Source organism: Suillus fuscotomentosus, assembly GCF_016647785.1.
Source record: "Suillus fuscotomentosus strain FC203 chromosome Unknown F5891scaffold_210, whole genome shotgun sequence".
Classification (NCBI taxonomy): domain Eukaryota; kingdom Fungi; phylum Basidiomycota; class Agaricomycetes; order Boletales; family Suillaceae; genus Suillus; species Suillus fuscotomentosus.
This window is the reverse complement of record NW_024539722.1, coordinates 53,972-66,800: the sequence shown is the minus strand read 5'-3', so window position 1 is coordinate 66,800 and position 12,829 is coordinate 53,972. Positions and strand designations below refer to the sequence as shown.

Below are 12,829 nucleotides of genomic sequence, written 5' to 3'. Positions count from 1 at the left end.
ACATAGCAGCTAGGCATTAGCTCGACCCAACTTTGTCCTTGCCACTCAGCAGGACTGTTGTCACCACATGAGACAGATGCACAAATGCATGACGACGACGAGACTCCAACAACCAACTCACAGCCTGCTGGCCTCAACTTGACAACAACATTTCAGCCATCTGCACATTTTGATTGAGTGACACACATCGACACACATCTATTTGCTTCATATCCGCGCGATTTTACATGCCTTCATTCTTCAGCAAAGAACCCATGGTCTAGCCTACGACGACGACAGTCTACACACCTGTGCACGTCCCATTCTGATACTCAGCCATGCTCTTGTTTCGCATCTGATACATGCTCTCATTCACATTCATGGTATAACTCACATCTACAATACTCATGTTATCCTACTCAGTTTGATTCTATCCCATTCAATTTGCATCCTCAACCTCCCAAGCATTTCACTACATACAAGTTTAGATTTTTCCAGTTTCATTCTTTGTCACTACGTACAGCTTCTGTCTCTTCATTTCGCCAGCCTGTCCCTATGTGACCCTGGGGTGTCGCATCTTTGGGGGGGGGTAGCAGTTGGGTTTGGCAGGGACAGGTGCCAGGGGTCCTGGAGAGGTCTTTGAGGTCTTAGGTAGCCATATATAGTTCATGTTCTAGGGTTAGGTCATACATCTCTTCCACCAGCACTAGCTGTGTGTTTGCTTGTCTGAGGCTTTGCTTTGCTTTAGCTTTGGCCATTTGCTGCCTTGGGCCTTCGCTTTTGAGGCTCTTGCTGTTATCCTCATCTTGTTCTCATGCTTCAGAGGTTCTAGCCTCATGTCTGCTGTCTTCATGCTGGTGCCAGAGTGCACCGTTCCAACACATAGATTCCTTGGAGGTATTGTAGAGCTCATTGAAGTTGTGGCAATCAGTTATAGACAAAGTGTTGTTTGGACTTGCGCTCGATTTCCTTCTGTCGCTTAGCAACTCATGTGCTCTCTAACTCTTTCTGCACATGTTGCTGGAGGTCTTGTTGCTACAGCGGGTCTAGCTGGCTGGTAATATAAGGGGGTTTGGACATCCTTGAGACAGGAGTTGCACTCAGGTGAGAAGATGATAGTAGGTGTGCTGAGGAACCTGCAGGGGAGGGTATGGTAGGAGGAGGGGCCATTAGGAGGTCATGGATAGATGGAACACATCCAGGACGGGGTTATGGTGCCTCAATGCCATCAGCCACAAGTGATTGTGACAAGGCCTGGTGAAGATGGTAGTATCCAAAGCCTTTGGAGTCGAGAGTGGCAGGATTGGCCTCCAGATGACCGCTGGCCCCTTTGTCGAGTATTGGTGCTGAGTGAATTGTGCACCCACCATCCTCAGTGCAGTGCATCACACATTTGCCCTCAGGACATTGCAGTGCACTGGGTTGCTGACTCAGATCTCATGCACAATCAGGGCCACACTTCTGGGGTCTCTTGCTCTGTGAGAGGGCAGGCACTGCAGAAAGCTGAGGGCTTGAAGACGAACGAGGCATGCAGGCCAGAATTTCTGGATAGTCGAACAGTTCCGGGAACCACTTGAAGAAACCACAAGGCCCATGCTGGTAACAAGGTTAATATCATATCTACAACAATAGGATGAGGTACTCACTCGTGCCATTAGCTTACTAGCATTGCCATTCCTATTGGACTGATATATTGTCACAGTTACTGCTATTCCGCAGGTCAGGCAGTCCACGTCAAGCCCGATGGATGTCATTCTCAGGGCGGTGCCAGGAATAAGGGGCAGTTGAGGTGGAGGCACTGGAAGTGATGCCATGATGAAGCAGAGAGAGTAAATCATATCATAAGTTAAACTCCACTTGAATCTTGCCAGGCGGCTGGCACACCCTCAGACAGGACCCAGACAGGACCCAGACAGAACACAGAGTAGACTCTATATAGACTTTACATAGACTGGACCTAGAGTTTCCATTAGCCTTACATTCATGACTCAGCAAGCCGCTGTTGCTGTCTGAGTCTGTGCGGTGCGATCATACTAGTAGTAGTGCTGAAGGACGCAAAAGTCATCATAACCAGTGACTCAGACAATTTGGATGAGCTTTTTGTGTATACCACATGAGTGTGGCCCATTTTCTATTAATGAGAGCAGGTTGGTCTCAGCCGCAAACTTGAACAGTGACTGTGTTGATTATTGTGACACCCAAGTGCCCTTGAGAATTAACCAGTTTAAGCTCTGTTCTGATCTGAGGAGGATGATTGTCATGTGATAGCACGAATCATCTGCTGCCAGTAATTCATGACACTCTGTAAGCAAGTTGGTGTACTGGTAACTAGTATGTAGCAGTATGTGACTTGATTGAACACTAGAATGTAAGGTAATTTACAGCTATTTGAAAAAATGATGATACTATGTTGAGTGTGAGAAAACATCAATGAAAGAAAGACTTGGCGTAAATTTCTGTAAATTTGTTCATACTGCAAATTACCAGTGGTATGCCGTATCACAGCATCAGTGACAACCTCAAGCTTGCAGTTATCCGCTTGTACAACAGACAACTTCTCTCAATACCTGATATTCTAGATGCTGTGGGCATCTCTTGTCCAACCTTTTTCCATGTATTGAAGCAGTATCGTGCAACTGGCCATGTATAAAAGCCCAAAACTCTCTGTCGTGGTCGGCCAAGAGCTCTAAACTATAGTGATGTCTATCACCTCCTCAAACTTGTCAAACAGAGACCAGACTGGTTCCTAGATGAGCTCCAGCATCTTCTAGAGATAAACCACTTTATATCTGTCCATTACACCACTATCTACAACACTCTTTAGCGAGCCAGAATCTCAGTCAAGAAACTTCATTGAGTAGCACAAGAATGAAATGAGGATCTTTGCATTGACTACATGCACAAAATGGCTCAGTATGGCCCTGATGAGCTTGTCTTCCTCGACAAAGTGCACAAGAATGATAAGACACCACAATGATTAAATCAACATGCAAAGAAAGGAGCACAAGCTGTGATGAACAGGCAAGGCCAGTGGTTGGAGCTGATGGTGTGCAGGAGGGACAGGTGGCAATCCAGCATGCAGTCCATGGAGCATGTCAACAGGAAAATTGACATGGATAACAGGTGCGGCAGGATCACGTAAATTCTTCACAGTGTTCCTTTGCTGACAACATTCAGTGAGAAGAGATTTTGTTGGCCCATATTCATTCTCAAATAGTGCTTCAAACAAGCGGTGGTTTGGTGGCCGGTCCTCGGTGGCATGTTCCTTCCCCTTGCACTTGCAAAGAATGAGTACAAGATTCACATACGAAATATAATAAGATATAAAGCAAGTTACCATGGCTGCTGCCCAACAGTCAAAGTGACTGAATCCCAGTTCAAAATGTATGTTGTTGGTAGGATTGATGAAGCAGTGATCACTGCGACAACCCAGCTTCTTGTGGCAGACCCATTGGGTGCAAAGGATCTTGATGTTGTTGTTGTGCTCTTGATTTGCAGGATTGGTGTCATCCCCCTGTGGTGCCTAACTGAAGCATGAACAGTGAGATGTATTTATATAGTACAGGACATACCTTCATCTTTGCTTTCTTCATTTTTTTCCTTCTTCGACCATTGTCAGACTCACTTTCCTCAACATCAGCATCCTCACCATTCCTAAGCTCATCAGTTTCATCATTGCCTGCAGTACTCTTTTGCTGCTCAGAGATATAAATAAATCTTGAGTCAGTCAAACAAGACATACTTTTCGTGAAGTCTTCAATGGTATCTCTTGGATCCAAATGTTACCTGTCAAGTCCTTGTGTTTGCGAATGTGTTCCAGAAGTATCTTATACTCGTCATCCTCATTGATTGGAAGTGGGTGTGGGAAGAGTCAGGGAATGCTCAATAAAAGTTCATAATTCTTAATATCAAGTTTCTTTGGCTTAGCTACATTTTCAATTTGGCAAAGGAGCTGAGCCTTCTACATGTCAAATGGCTCGTCACTGTTGAGCTTGAATGATCCATTCTTTCTGCTAGACGAGTGTTTCTTGAAGTCTTTTTTGTATTTGGATGTGGAGAATATTGAAAAGTTGTATGTGAGCTTGATTGGCTGTGGGGAGTCTGTCGAAACAGGCGCTAGACACAAAGAATGGTGAGTACAGCTCAGATAGTTGAGTTGGGGGGTGCATATAGGGATCTGCATGGGTACGGGTAACCCACATGGGTCATGGGTAAGGGTATGGGTTGGGATTCTAAGACCCACACTCTTACCCATACTCCAGCTATACCCGTGCCTTCCACAAATGCCATACTTCCCACATGCACGCTACAACCGGCACCACCACCAACACTGGCACCTAACATGCCTTCCCAAGTACATCAACTCCACATTCACAGCGCACGCGCCCGAAACACGTCAACAAGTGCTGATGCGATGCAAACACATGCGGACGACACACGAAGATGAAAGGACAATACCCCCAGCAACAACAATGATGTCATACATGTCATGTCGCTGATGCATATCTTCATGCACCCAGCACTCACACCACCACCAGCTTTCACACCAATGCCACCATCCACGATGCCAACACCACCATCTGTGTCACCTTCACTATCATTCACACCACCATCTTTGTCATTCGTGCTGGCACTAGCGCATACCCCAGCAACACCATCACCAACGACCACTACGCTGTTCCCAATGCAACAGATGCCATGCGCAAATGCCCAGTGCATGCCAACAAATTTGCCCGTGCCTCCACTCCTCCTTCTTGTGCCATCCACATATGTTCGAGTCATGTCAGCATTTGCTGATGTGTGCTGGACATATGTGCTAAGCACTGGCAGTGATACCTATGGTACATGTGGGTAAACCCTGCATGGGTGCAGGTACAGGTCTGAGCTCGTTGTACCTGCCGAAAACCCGTACCCTTATATATAATCTCTGGGAGGGGGAGGGGGGTTATCTCACTAACTAACACTCTTTGCTTTCACTATTCACTACTATTCACCATTCACTTTCATTTGCTTTCACTATAACACTATTCACTATTCACTTTTCACTTTCACTTGTCACTTGTCACTATTCACTTGTCACTACTCACTTTTCACTTGGCACTTGTCACTACTCACTACTCACTATTCACTTGTCACTTGTCACTTTTCACTTTCACTTGTCACTTGTCACTATTCACTTGTCACTACTCACTTTTCACTTGGCACTTGTCACTACTCACTACTCACTATTCACTTTCACTTGGCACACTTTTCACTACTCACTTTTCACTTTCACTTGTCACTATTCACTTGTCACTACTCACTTTTCACTTGGCACTTGTCACTACTCACTATTCACTTGTCACTTGTCACTACTCACTACTCACTATTCACTTTTCACTTTCACTTGGCACTTGTCACTACTCACTATTCACTTGTCACTTGTCACTATTCACTGTTCACTACTCACTTTCACTTGGCACACTTTTCACTACTCACTTTTCACTTTTCACTACTCACTTTTCACTTTCACTTGTCACTATTCACTTGTCACTACTCACTTTTCACTTGGCACTTGTCACTACTCACTATTCACTTGTCACTTGTCACTACTGACTACTCACTATTCACTTTTCACTTTCACTTGGCACTTGTCACTACTCACTATTCACTTTTCACTTTTCACTTTCACTTGGCACTTGTCACTACTCACTATTCACTGTTCACTACTCACTTTCACTTGGCACACTTTTCACTACTCACTTTTCACTTTCACTTGTCACTACTCACTTTTCACTACTCACTTTTCACTTTCACTTGTCACTATTCACTTGTCACTACTCACTTTTCACTTGGCACTTGTCACTACTCACTATTCACTTGTCACTTGTCACTATTCACTGTTCACTACTCACTTTTCACTTTTCACTACTCACTTTTCACTTTCACTTGGCACTTGGCACTACTCACTATTCACTTTTCACTACTCACTTTTCACTTTTCACTACTCACTATTCACTTGTCACACCTGTCACATCTGTGACTACTCACTTGTCACTTTTCATAACCCCCCCCCCCTATGGGGGATTATACTAATATGTCAATTGCATTAGTGCAGTGTGATGAGATGCTGAAGAGAATGAAGAACGAGGTCCGGTACCACCGCGAGGCTTCACGTCCGTCAGTCGACCATCACGAACAACATCACGGTCAGCTGTGTTGGTTGGTTCATGCTTTGTAGCATCGCCGGCAGCCTTAAAATGGTCAAAAAGGTCGCATGGGCAGCTTATCCAAAGGATGATATTCAGCCGGAGGTTTTCAATCATAACAAGGACACAAGCTCACCGTGTCAATTGCATTTATGAATTCGACACACCCATCTTTGCAGACAAGGCAACCATTACGAGAAGGGGGATTCATGGTTGCGCACAACTGGTAACAGTTCAAATTCACCACTTGTAATATTATTATGACCCGCTCTATGAGAATGCAATGATTGGCTTGTTTACCTTTGAGTGCATAGTGCGTGAAATTTCAACCAGAGTCGCCTTGGATTTCGATGATATTGTCACTATCGGTTATATCACCTGTGAAGTAGCATTGTCCTGGGGGGTTCATAAGAAAAGGGTCTGCAGTGCAAAGCCGGTTCCATCGAGACACTGTAGAAATTAATATACAGAATTACAGCTTAGGGCGGGGGGGTATTAGGTTGATTTCTTGATACGTACCTTAGGACAACGAAAATTGGAGATTCTGTTTTCAAATCAGGACAAGGCCTTTTCATAACATGGAGGCCGGAAGCACTGACAGAGACGAAGTTGAGCATTTGAAGTAGGAACGACATGAACCGAAGAAGCATACAGGATCTGTCGGCACAAACTAAACAAAAGAAAAGTCAGTACTACACAGAATAATTGAAAACGCTGGGACACGTGTGGATCTTGCAAACGTTACAACGCCCGAACGTCTATTAGGTAGACCGACTTACTGTTACGAGCCGCAAGTCGCAAAAAGGAAACTTCCCCTTGAAAGTTGACTAGCAATAGCACAAGGTACACAAAGAAGCTATGATGTAGATGATCAAAATACTTGCACATTATTCAAGACCGAGCACCTACAAAGCTTTTGCACATGACCATATCGTCCGGAAAAATCAGCTATTGTGTAGCTGTAAGATATTTCTTTGCGGAGGGCATGAAGAAAAAGAGCAGAAAATGACGATAACAAAATGAAACTGAAGTGTCGACTGCTCAACGTTAGCCCGGCCAAGTGTGAGTTCAAAAAAAGCTTGGCATTGTGCTGTAGCTTTCCAAGGATGTTATTTCGTACTTTGTAGTCGTCCGTGAGCTGCAGCGTGATGCCAGTGCACTCAGAGTGGAAATCGTACACCGTGCTGTACTGAAATTGAATTAAACGTCAGAAACCCACTTATTAATCATATTTCTGTTACCTCGTCCGTAAACTCGTGACGCAGAAGAGTAAGGAAGTCAAGGATTGCGTACAACAGTTGCGGGTCACACATGAGAGAGGGAAACGACATGATCAGGTTGAATAGGTATTCAGCTGCGACGTCCCGAGCACGAGTTATGCGATGGGAAGAAAGAAGCTTGCGAAGTTCCTCTGATAGATGGGACGGTAGTTCCTACTCCACAGCTTGGGAATTCATCTCTCCCATGCATCCACGCATAACCTATTGACAATTTAGCACAGCGCAACATGTCCGAAGACGAACACTACCTTGTCAGCTATAGATTCCATGCATACAACAAGATAACTCTTTCGATTCAGGCTGTCATCCGTGAAGTATGACGCCAAAGAAGATGGGAGAAAGGAGACAGATCGCATACTCTTGACGTCCTGCACCATCAACGAGAACGTTACCTGTCCCAGGGACAAAGAGCGCATTTTGCTTGTGCGATGTGGATATTATGTTGTAAGGAACAAACGGTGCTTCGAGATATCCTGTGAAAATCATTAAACATCCCTCCCTTCCAAAAAAACGCAACACTAACAGAATGCACAAATTCATGTCGGATGACAGTTCTGTACTCGATTTCACTCGCCGCATCATGAACATTCTCGAGCACCAGAGTTGAGGTCTTCGTTGCGATTTCCGCCAAAACAGGTACGAGCCACGTCATCACGCCCCTCTCCTCACCAGATTTAAAGTGAAAGGGGACGCAGAGTAACAACATATTCCGGAAGAGGACCGTAGTAAGCTCTTGCGAAGCAAAAAGGTGTGGAGAGTAATCTGGATGGGTAAGAAGCGCTTCGATCGGCAAAAAAAAAAAAAGAGGAAAGCTGCTCGATTGCATCTTCCGTCTGAATCAAATGTTCAGCACAACATTGCAATGTGTGAGCAAACTTACCTTGACATATCGTTCTGATGTCACCACATTCTGGATAGCAACGCCTTTTTCTCCGAAGAGGGTGAGAAGCTCAACAAAGTATACGTCACACAAATCTGGTTGTTGGTCTAGTTCCCGTGCAAGCCTCATATGCGCGGCCAACACCTGCTACCCATCATCATGCACACCATCAACCAATAGTTTCATTATTGGAGAAACAGTACACGTTTGACATGATGGATTTTTCACCAGGTGACAGCTGGGAAGCCCTGAGGCGTATTGAAAGAAAACTTCAGAGAATGTATCGAAACATGGCGCCTGAATAAGATTCGCGATCAGATCACGACACTACTTGAGAGAAAAGATAGCCTACTTTGGTACCATAGGCAAGTTCCTCGTCTCGATCTTGATCAGCTGCTTCGGTATGAAAGTGATGCTGAGAAGAAAATGTCATTGTGACAATCCATGTCAAACGATTGTATCAGTATCAAACTCGACACTGACTGCACAGGTGTCCCCTCCCTTCCTCATCAATGCTGAGATTGCGACATTGAAATCATGGTCGTTCTCGATAGTAGTTGCTCCACTTTTGCCGCCGTTGAGAATCTCCGACCCTAGATTCATTATTCGAATAGTCATGCCCTGGATGGTGCGCATCCGATCTGCCATATATTTCTGCTTCTCTTTAAAGTCGCCTTCATTCCATGCCAAACAATCCATGGTCACCTTCTGCGCCTCGAGCTGCAGTGTGTGTGCAAGGTCAATCACCGTCCACACATATTTTGAGTAAAACTTCGCATCGTTCATCGTCCTCCTCTGTGCCCTGACTCTCTCTTCTCCTACATCTGCGTCATGGTCGTTGACAGGCAGCGCGTCAATGCTGCAGCATTCAATGGACAACATGCGCATCGTTGCGCAGGTCAGCTCGTGAACGCCATTCCAGAAGTTCTGCAAGGACCTCCTAACTTGCATGTTGACTTCCTTTGTATTGTTGTTGCCACGATCGTCAGAGCTCAATCCATCAATAGCAGGCTCGTGCTGTTGCTGGAGTGTTCCATCGAGAGCAGGCTCTAATAGGGAACCTGGCGAAACTGTTAAGATATGGTGAGTATACATGCATTCATGAACTGTCAAAAAGACTCACAAGAGTAGTGTCCTTCCTGGTCTTCCTCTCCGAGACAAACATCCATTCTTATTTGGGTAGAGGTCGGAGGCAAGCTTGCTTGTTCTGCCCATTTTTTCTTGGACATGGAAACGCCGCCAGTACTGGGCATTGTAAAAGCTGCAGATCAGCCGGTATGTGGTTGAGTTGTTGTATGGCGTTGAAATGGGTGGTGTTTCGAATGGTCAATGCTAGCTTAGAACTTGAATTAAATAATCAACAATTGACGTGTATTTGTGGGCAGCGATTTGTAAGTTCAAGACTGTGAAGTCCGACCATATTGTCCTCGAGGACATTACTAGGACAACATTTATCCAGAAGTTCCTCGCTATCCATGAGTCTGCTGATCAATATAGTCCTGGTGTTCATTATGGTCCTGGTTTCAAGCTCTCATGGACAGGTTCTCCGTTCGTGTTTCATCCTTTCGTTTATTTCGTTTCTGACGCTAAACAACTGAAAGCGGCGGCAAAAGTGGAGCAACTACTATCGAGAACGACCATGATTTCAATGTCGCAATCTCAGCATTGATGAGGAAGGGAGGGGACACCTGTGCAGTCAGTGTCGAGTTTGATACTGATACAATCGTTTGACATGGATTGTCACAATGACATTTTCTTCTCAGCATCACTTTCATACCGAAGCAGCTGATCAAGATCGAGACGAGGAACTTGCCTATGGTACCAAAGTAGGCTATCTTTTCTCTCAAGTAGTGTCGTGATCTGATCGCGAATCTTATTCAGGCGCCATGTTTCGATACATTCTCTGAAGTTTTCTTTCAATACGCCTCAGGGCTTCCCAGCTGTCACCTGGTGAAAAATCCATCATGTCAAACGTGTACTGTTTCTCCAATAATGAAACTATTGGTTGATGGTGTGCATGATGATGGGTAGCAGGTGTTGGCCGCGCATATGAGGCTTGCACGGGAACTAGACCAACAACCAGATTTGTGTGACGTATACTTTGTTGAGCTTCTCACCCTCTTCGGAGAAAAAGGCGTTGCTATCCAGAATGTGGTGACATCAGAACGATATGTCAAGGTAAGTTTGCTCACACATTGCAATGTTGTGCTGAACATTTGATTCAGACGGAAGATGCAATCGAGCAGCTTTCCTCTTTTTTTTTTTTGCCGATCGAAGCGCTTCTTACCCATCCAGATTACTCTCCACACCTTTTTGCTTCGCAAGAGCTTACTACGGTCCTCTTCCGGAATATGTTGTTACTCTGCGTCCCCTTTCACTTTAAATCTGGTGAGGAGAGGGGCGTGATGACGTGGCTCGTACCTGTTTTGGCGGAAATCGCAACGAAGACCTCAACTCTGGTGCTCGAGAATGTTCATGATGCGGCGAGTGAAATCGAGTACAGAACTGTCATCCGACATGAATTTGTGCATTCTGTTAGTGTTGCGTTTTTTTGGAAGGGAGGGATGTTTAATGATTTTCACAGGATATCTCGAAGCACCGTTTGTTCCTTACAACATAATATCCACATCGCACAAGCAAAATGCGCTCTTTGTCCCTGGGACAGGTAACGTTCTCGTTGATGGTGCAGGACGTCAAGAGTATGCGATCTGTCTCCTTTCTCCCATCTTCTTTGGCGTCATACTTCACGGATGACAGCCTGAATCGAAAGAGTTATCTTGTTGTATGCATGGAATCTATAGCTGACAAGGTAGTGTTCGTCTTCGGACATGTTGCGCTGTGCTAAATTGTCAATAGGTTATGCGTGGATGCATGGGAGAGATGAATTCCCAAGCTGTGGAGTAGGAACTACCGTCCCATCTATCAGAGGAACTTCGCAAGCTTCTTTCTTCCCATCGCATAACTCGTGCTCGGGACGTCGCAGCTGAATACCTATTCAACCTGATCATGTCGTTTCCCTCTCTCATGTGTGACCCGCAACTGTTGTACGCAATCCTTGACTTCCTTACTCTTCTGCGTCACGAGTTTACGGACGAGGTAACAGAAATATGATTAATAAGTGGGTTTCTGACGTTTAATTCAATTTCAGTACAGCACGGTGTACGATTTCCACTCTGAGTGCACTGGCATCACGCTGCAGCTCACGGACGACTACAAAGTACGAAATAACATCCTTGGAAAGCTACAGCACAATGCCAAGCTTTTTTTGAACTCACACTTGGCCGGGCTAACGTTGAGCAGTCGACACTTCAGTTTCATTTTGTTATCGTCATTTTCTGCTCTTTTTCTTCATGCCCTCCGCAAAGAAATATCTTACAGCTACACAATAGCTGATTTTTCCGGACGATATGGTCATGTGCAAAAGCTTTGTAGGTGCTCGGTCTTGAATAATGTGCAAGTATTTTGATCATCTACATCATAGCTTCTTTGTGTACCTTGTGCTATTGCTAGTCAACTTTCAAGGGGAAGTTTCCTTTTTGCGACTTGCGGCTCGTAACAGTAAGTCGGTCTACCTAATAGACGTTCGGGCGTTGTAACGTTTGCAAGATCCACACGTGTCCCAGCGTTTTCAATTATTCTGTGTAGTACTGACTTTTCTTTTGTTTAGTTTGTGCCGACAGATCCTGTATGCTTCTTCGGTTCATGTCGTTCCTACTTCAAATGCTCAACTTCGTCTCTGTCAGTGCTTCCGGCCTCCATGTTATGAAAAGGCCTTGTCCTGATTTGAAAACAGAATCTCCAATTTTCGTTGTCCTAAGGTACGTATCAAGAAATCAACCTAATACCCCCCCGCCCTAAGCTGTAATTCTGTATATTAATTTCTACAGTGTCTCGATGGAACCGGCTTTGCACTGCAGACCCTTTTCTTATGAACCCCCCAGGACAATGCTACTTCACAGGTGATATAACCGATAGTGACAATATCATCGAAATCCAAGGCGACTCTGGTTGAAATTTCACGCACTATGCACTCAAAGGTAAACAAGCCAATCATTGCATTCTCATAGAGCGGGTCATAATAATATTACAAGTGGTGAATTTGAACTGTTACCAGTTGTGCGCAACCATGAATCCCCCTTCTCGTAATGGTTGCCTTGTCTGCAAAGATGGGTGTGTCGAATTCATAAATGCAATTGACACGGTGAGCTTGTGTCCTTGTTATGATTGAAAACCTCCGGCTGAATATCATCCTTTGGATAAGCTGCCCATGCGACCTTTTTGACCATTTTAAGGCTGCCGGCGATGCTACAAAGCATGAACCAACCAACACAGCTGACCGTGATGTTGTTCGTGATGGTCGACTGACGGACGTGAAGCCTCGCGGTGGTACCGGACCTCGTTCTTCATTCTCTTCAGCATCTCATCACACTGCACTAATGCAATTGACATGGTGAGCTTGTGTCCTTGTTATGATTGAAAACCTCCGGCTGAATATCATCCTT

The 12,829-nt window shown here is 45.0% G+C and overlaps 4 protein-coding genes across 4 annotated transcripts; 1 reads left to right on the top strand and 3 right to left on the bottom strand.

The window, feature by feature from the left end:
- Positions 1-1,416: 1,416 nt before the first annotated feature.
- Positions 1,417-1,793, bottom strand: F5891DRAFT_1199930 (uncharacterized protein; the record flags this gene model as incomplete). Its single annotated transcript, XM_041368799.1, has 2 exons — positions 1,417-1,575; positions 1,626-1,793. 2 exons carry the CDS (start codon positions 1,791-1,793, stop codon positions 1,417-1,419), a joined length of 327 nt encoding a protein of 108 aa, XP_041216871.1.
- Positions 1,794-2,956: 1,163 nt separating this feature from the next.
- Positions 2,957-4,761, bottom strand: F5891DRAFT_1199929 (uncharacterized protein; the record flags this gene model as incomplete). Its single annotated transcript, XM_041368798.1, has 4 exons — positions 2,957-3,256; positions 3,317-3,502; positions 3,552-3,674; positions 4,507-4,761. The coding sequence occupies 4 exons, from the start codon at positions 4,759-4,761 to the stop codon at positions 2,957-2,959; spliced, it is 864 nt and encodes a 287-aa protein (XP_041216870.1).
- Positions 4,762-6,572: 1,811 nt separating this feature from the next.
- On the bottom strand, positions 6,573-9,580 carry F5891DRAFT_988301 (uncharacterized protein; the record flags this gene model as incomplete). Its single annotated transcript, XM_041378001.1, has 11 exons — positions 6,573-6,617; positions 6,687-6,711; positions 6,767-6,837; positions 6,947-6,994; positions 7,288-7,356; positions 7,723-7,839; positions 7,971-8,111; positions 8,328-8,471; positions 8,680-8,742; positions 8,811-9,397; positions 9,451-9,580. 11 exons carry the CDS (start codon positions 9,578-9,580, stop codon positions 6,573-6,575), a joined length of 1,440 nt encoding a protein of 479 aa, XP_041216869.1.
- A 492-nt stretch (positions 9,581-10,072) lies between these two features.
- On the top strand, positions 10,073-12,259 carry F5891DRAFT_988300 (uncharacterized protein; the record flags this gene model as incomplete). The annotated part of the gene is made up of 9 exons (XM_041378000.1): positions 10,073-10,153; positions 10,362-10,505; positions 10,553-10,861; positions 10,993-11,109; positions 11,476-11,544; positions 11,838-11,885; positions 11,995-12,065; positions 12,121-12,145; positions 12,215-12,259. The coding sequence occupies 9 exons, from the start codon at positions 10,073-10,075 to the stop codon at positions 12,257-12,259; spliced, it is 909 nt and encodes a 302-aa protein (XP_041216868.1).
- Between the last annotated feature and the right edge of the window lie 570 nt (positions 12,260-12,829).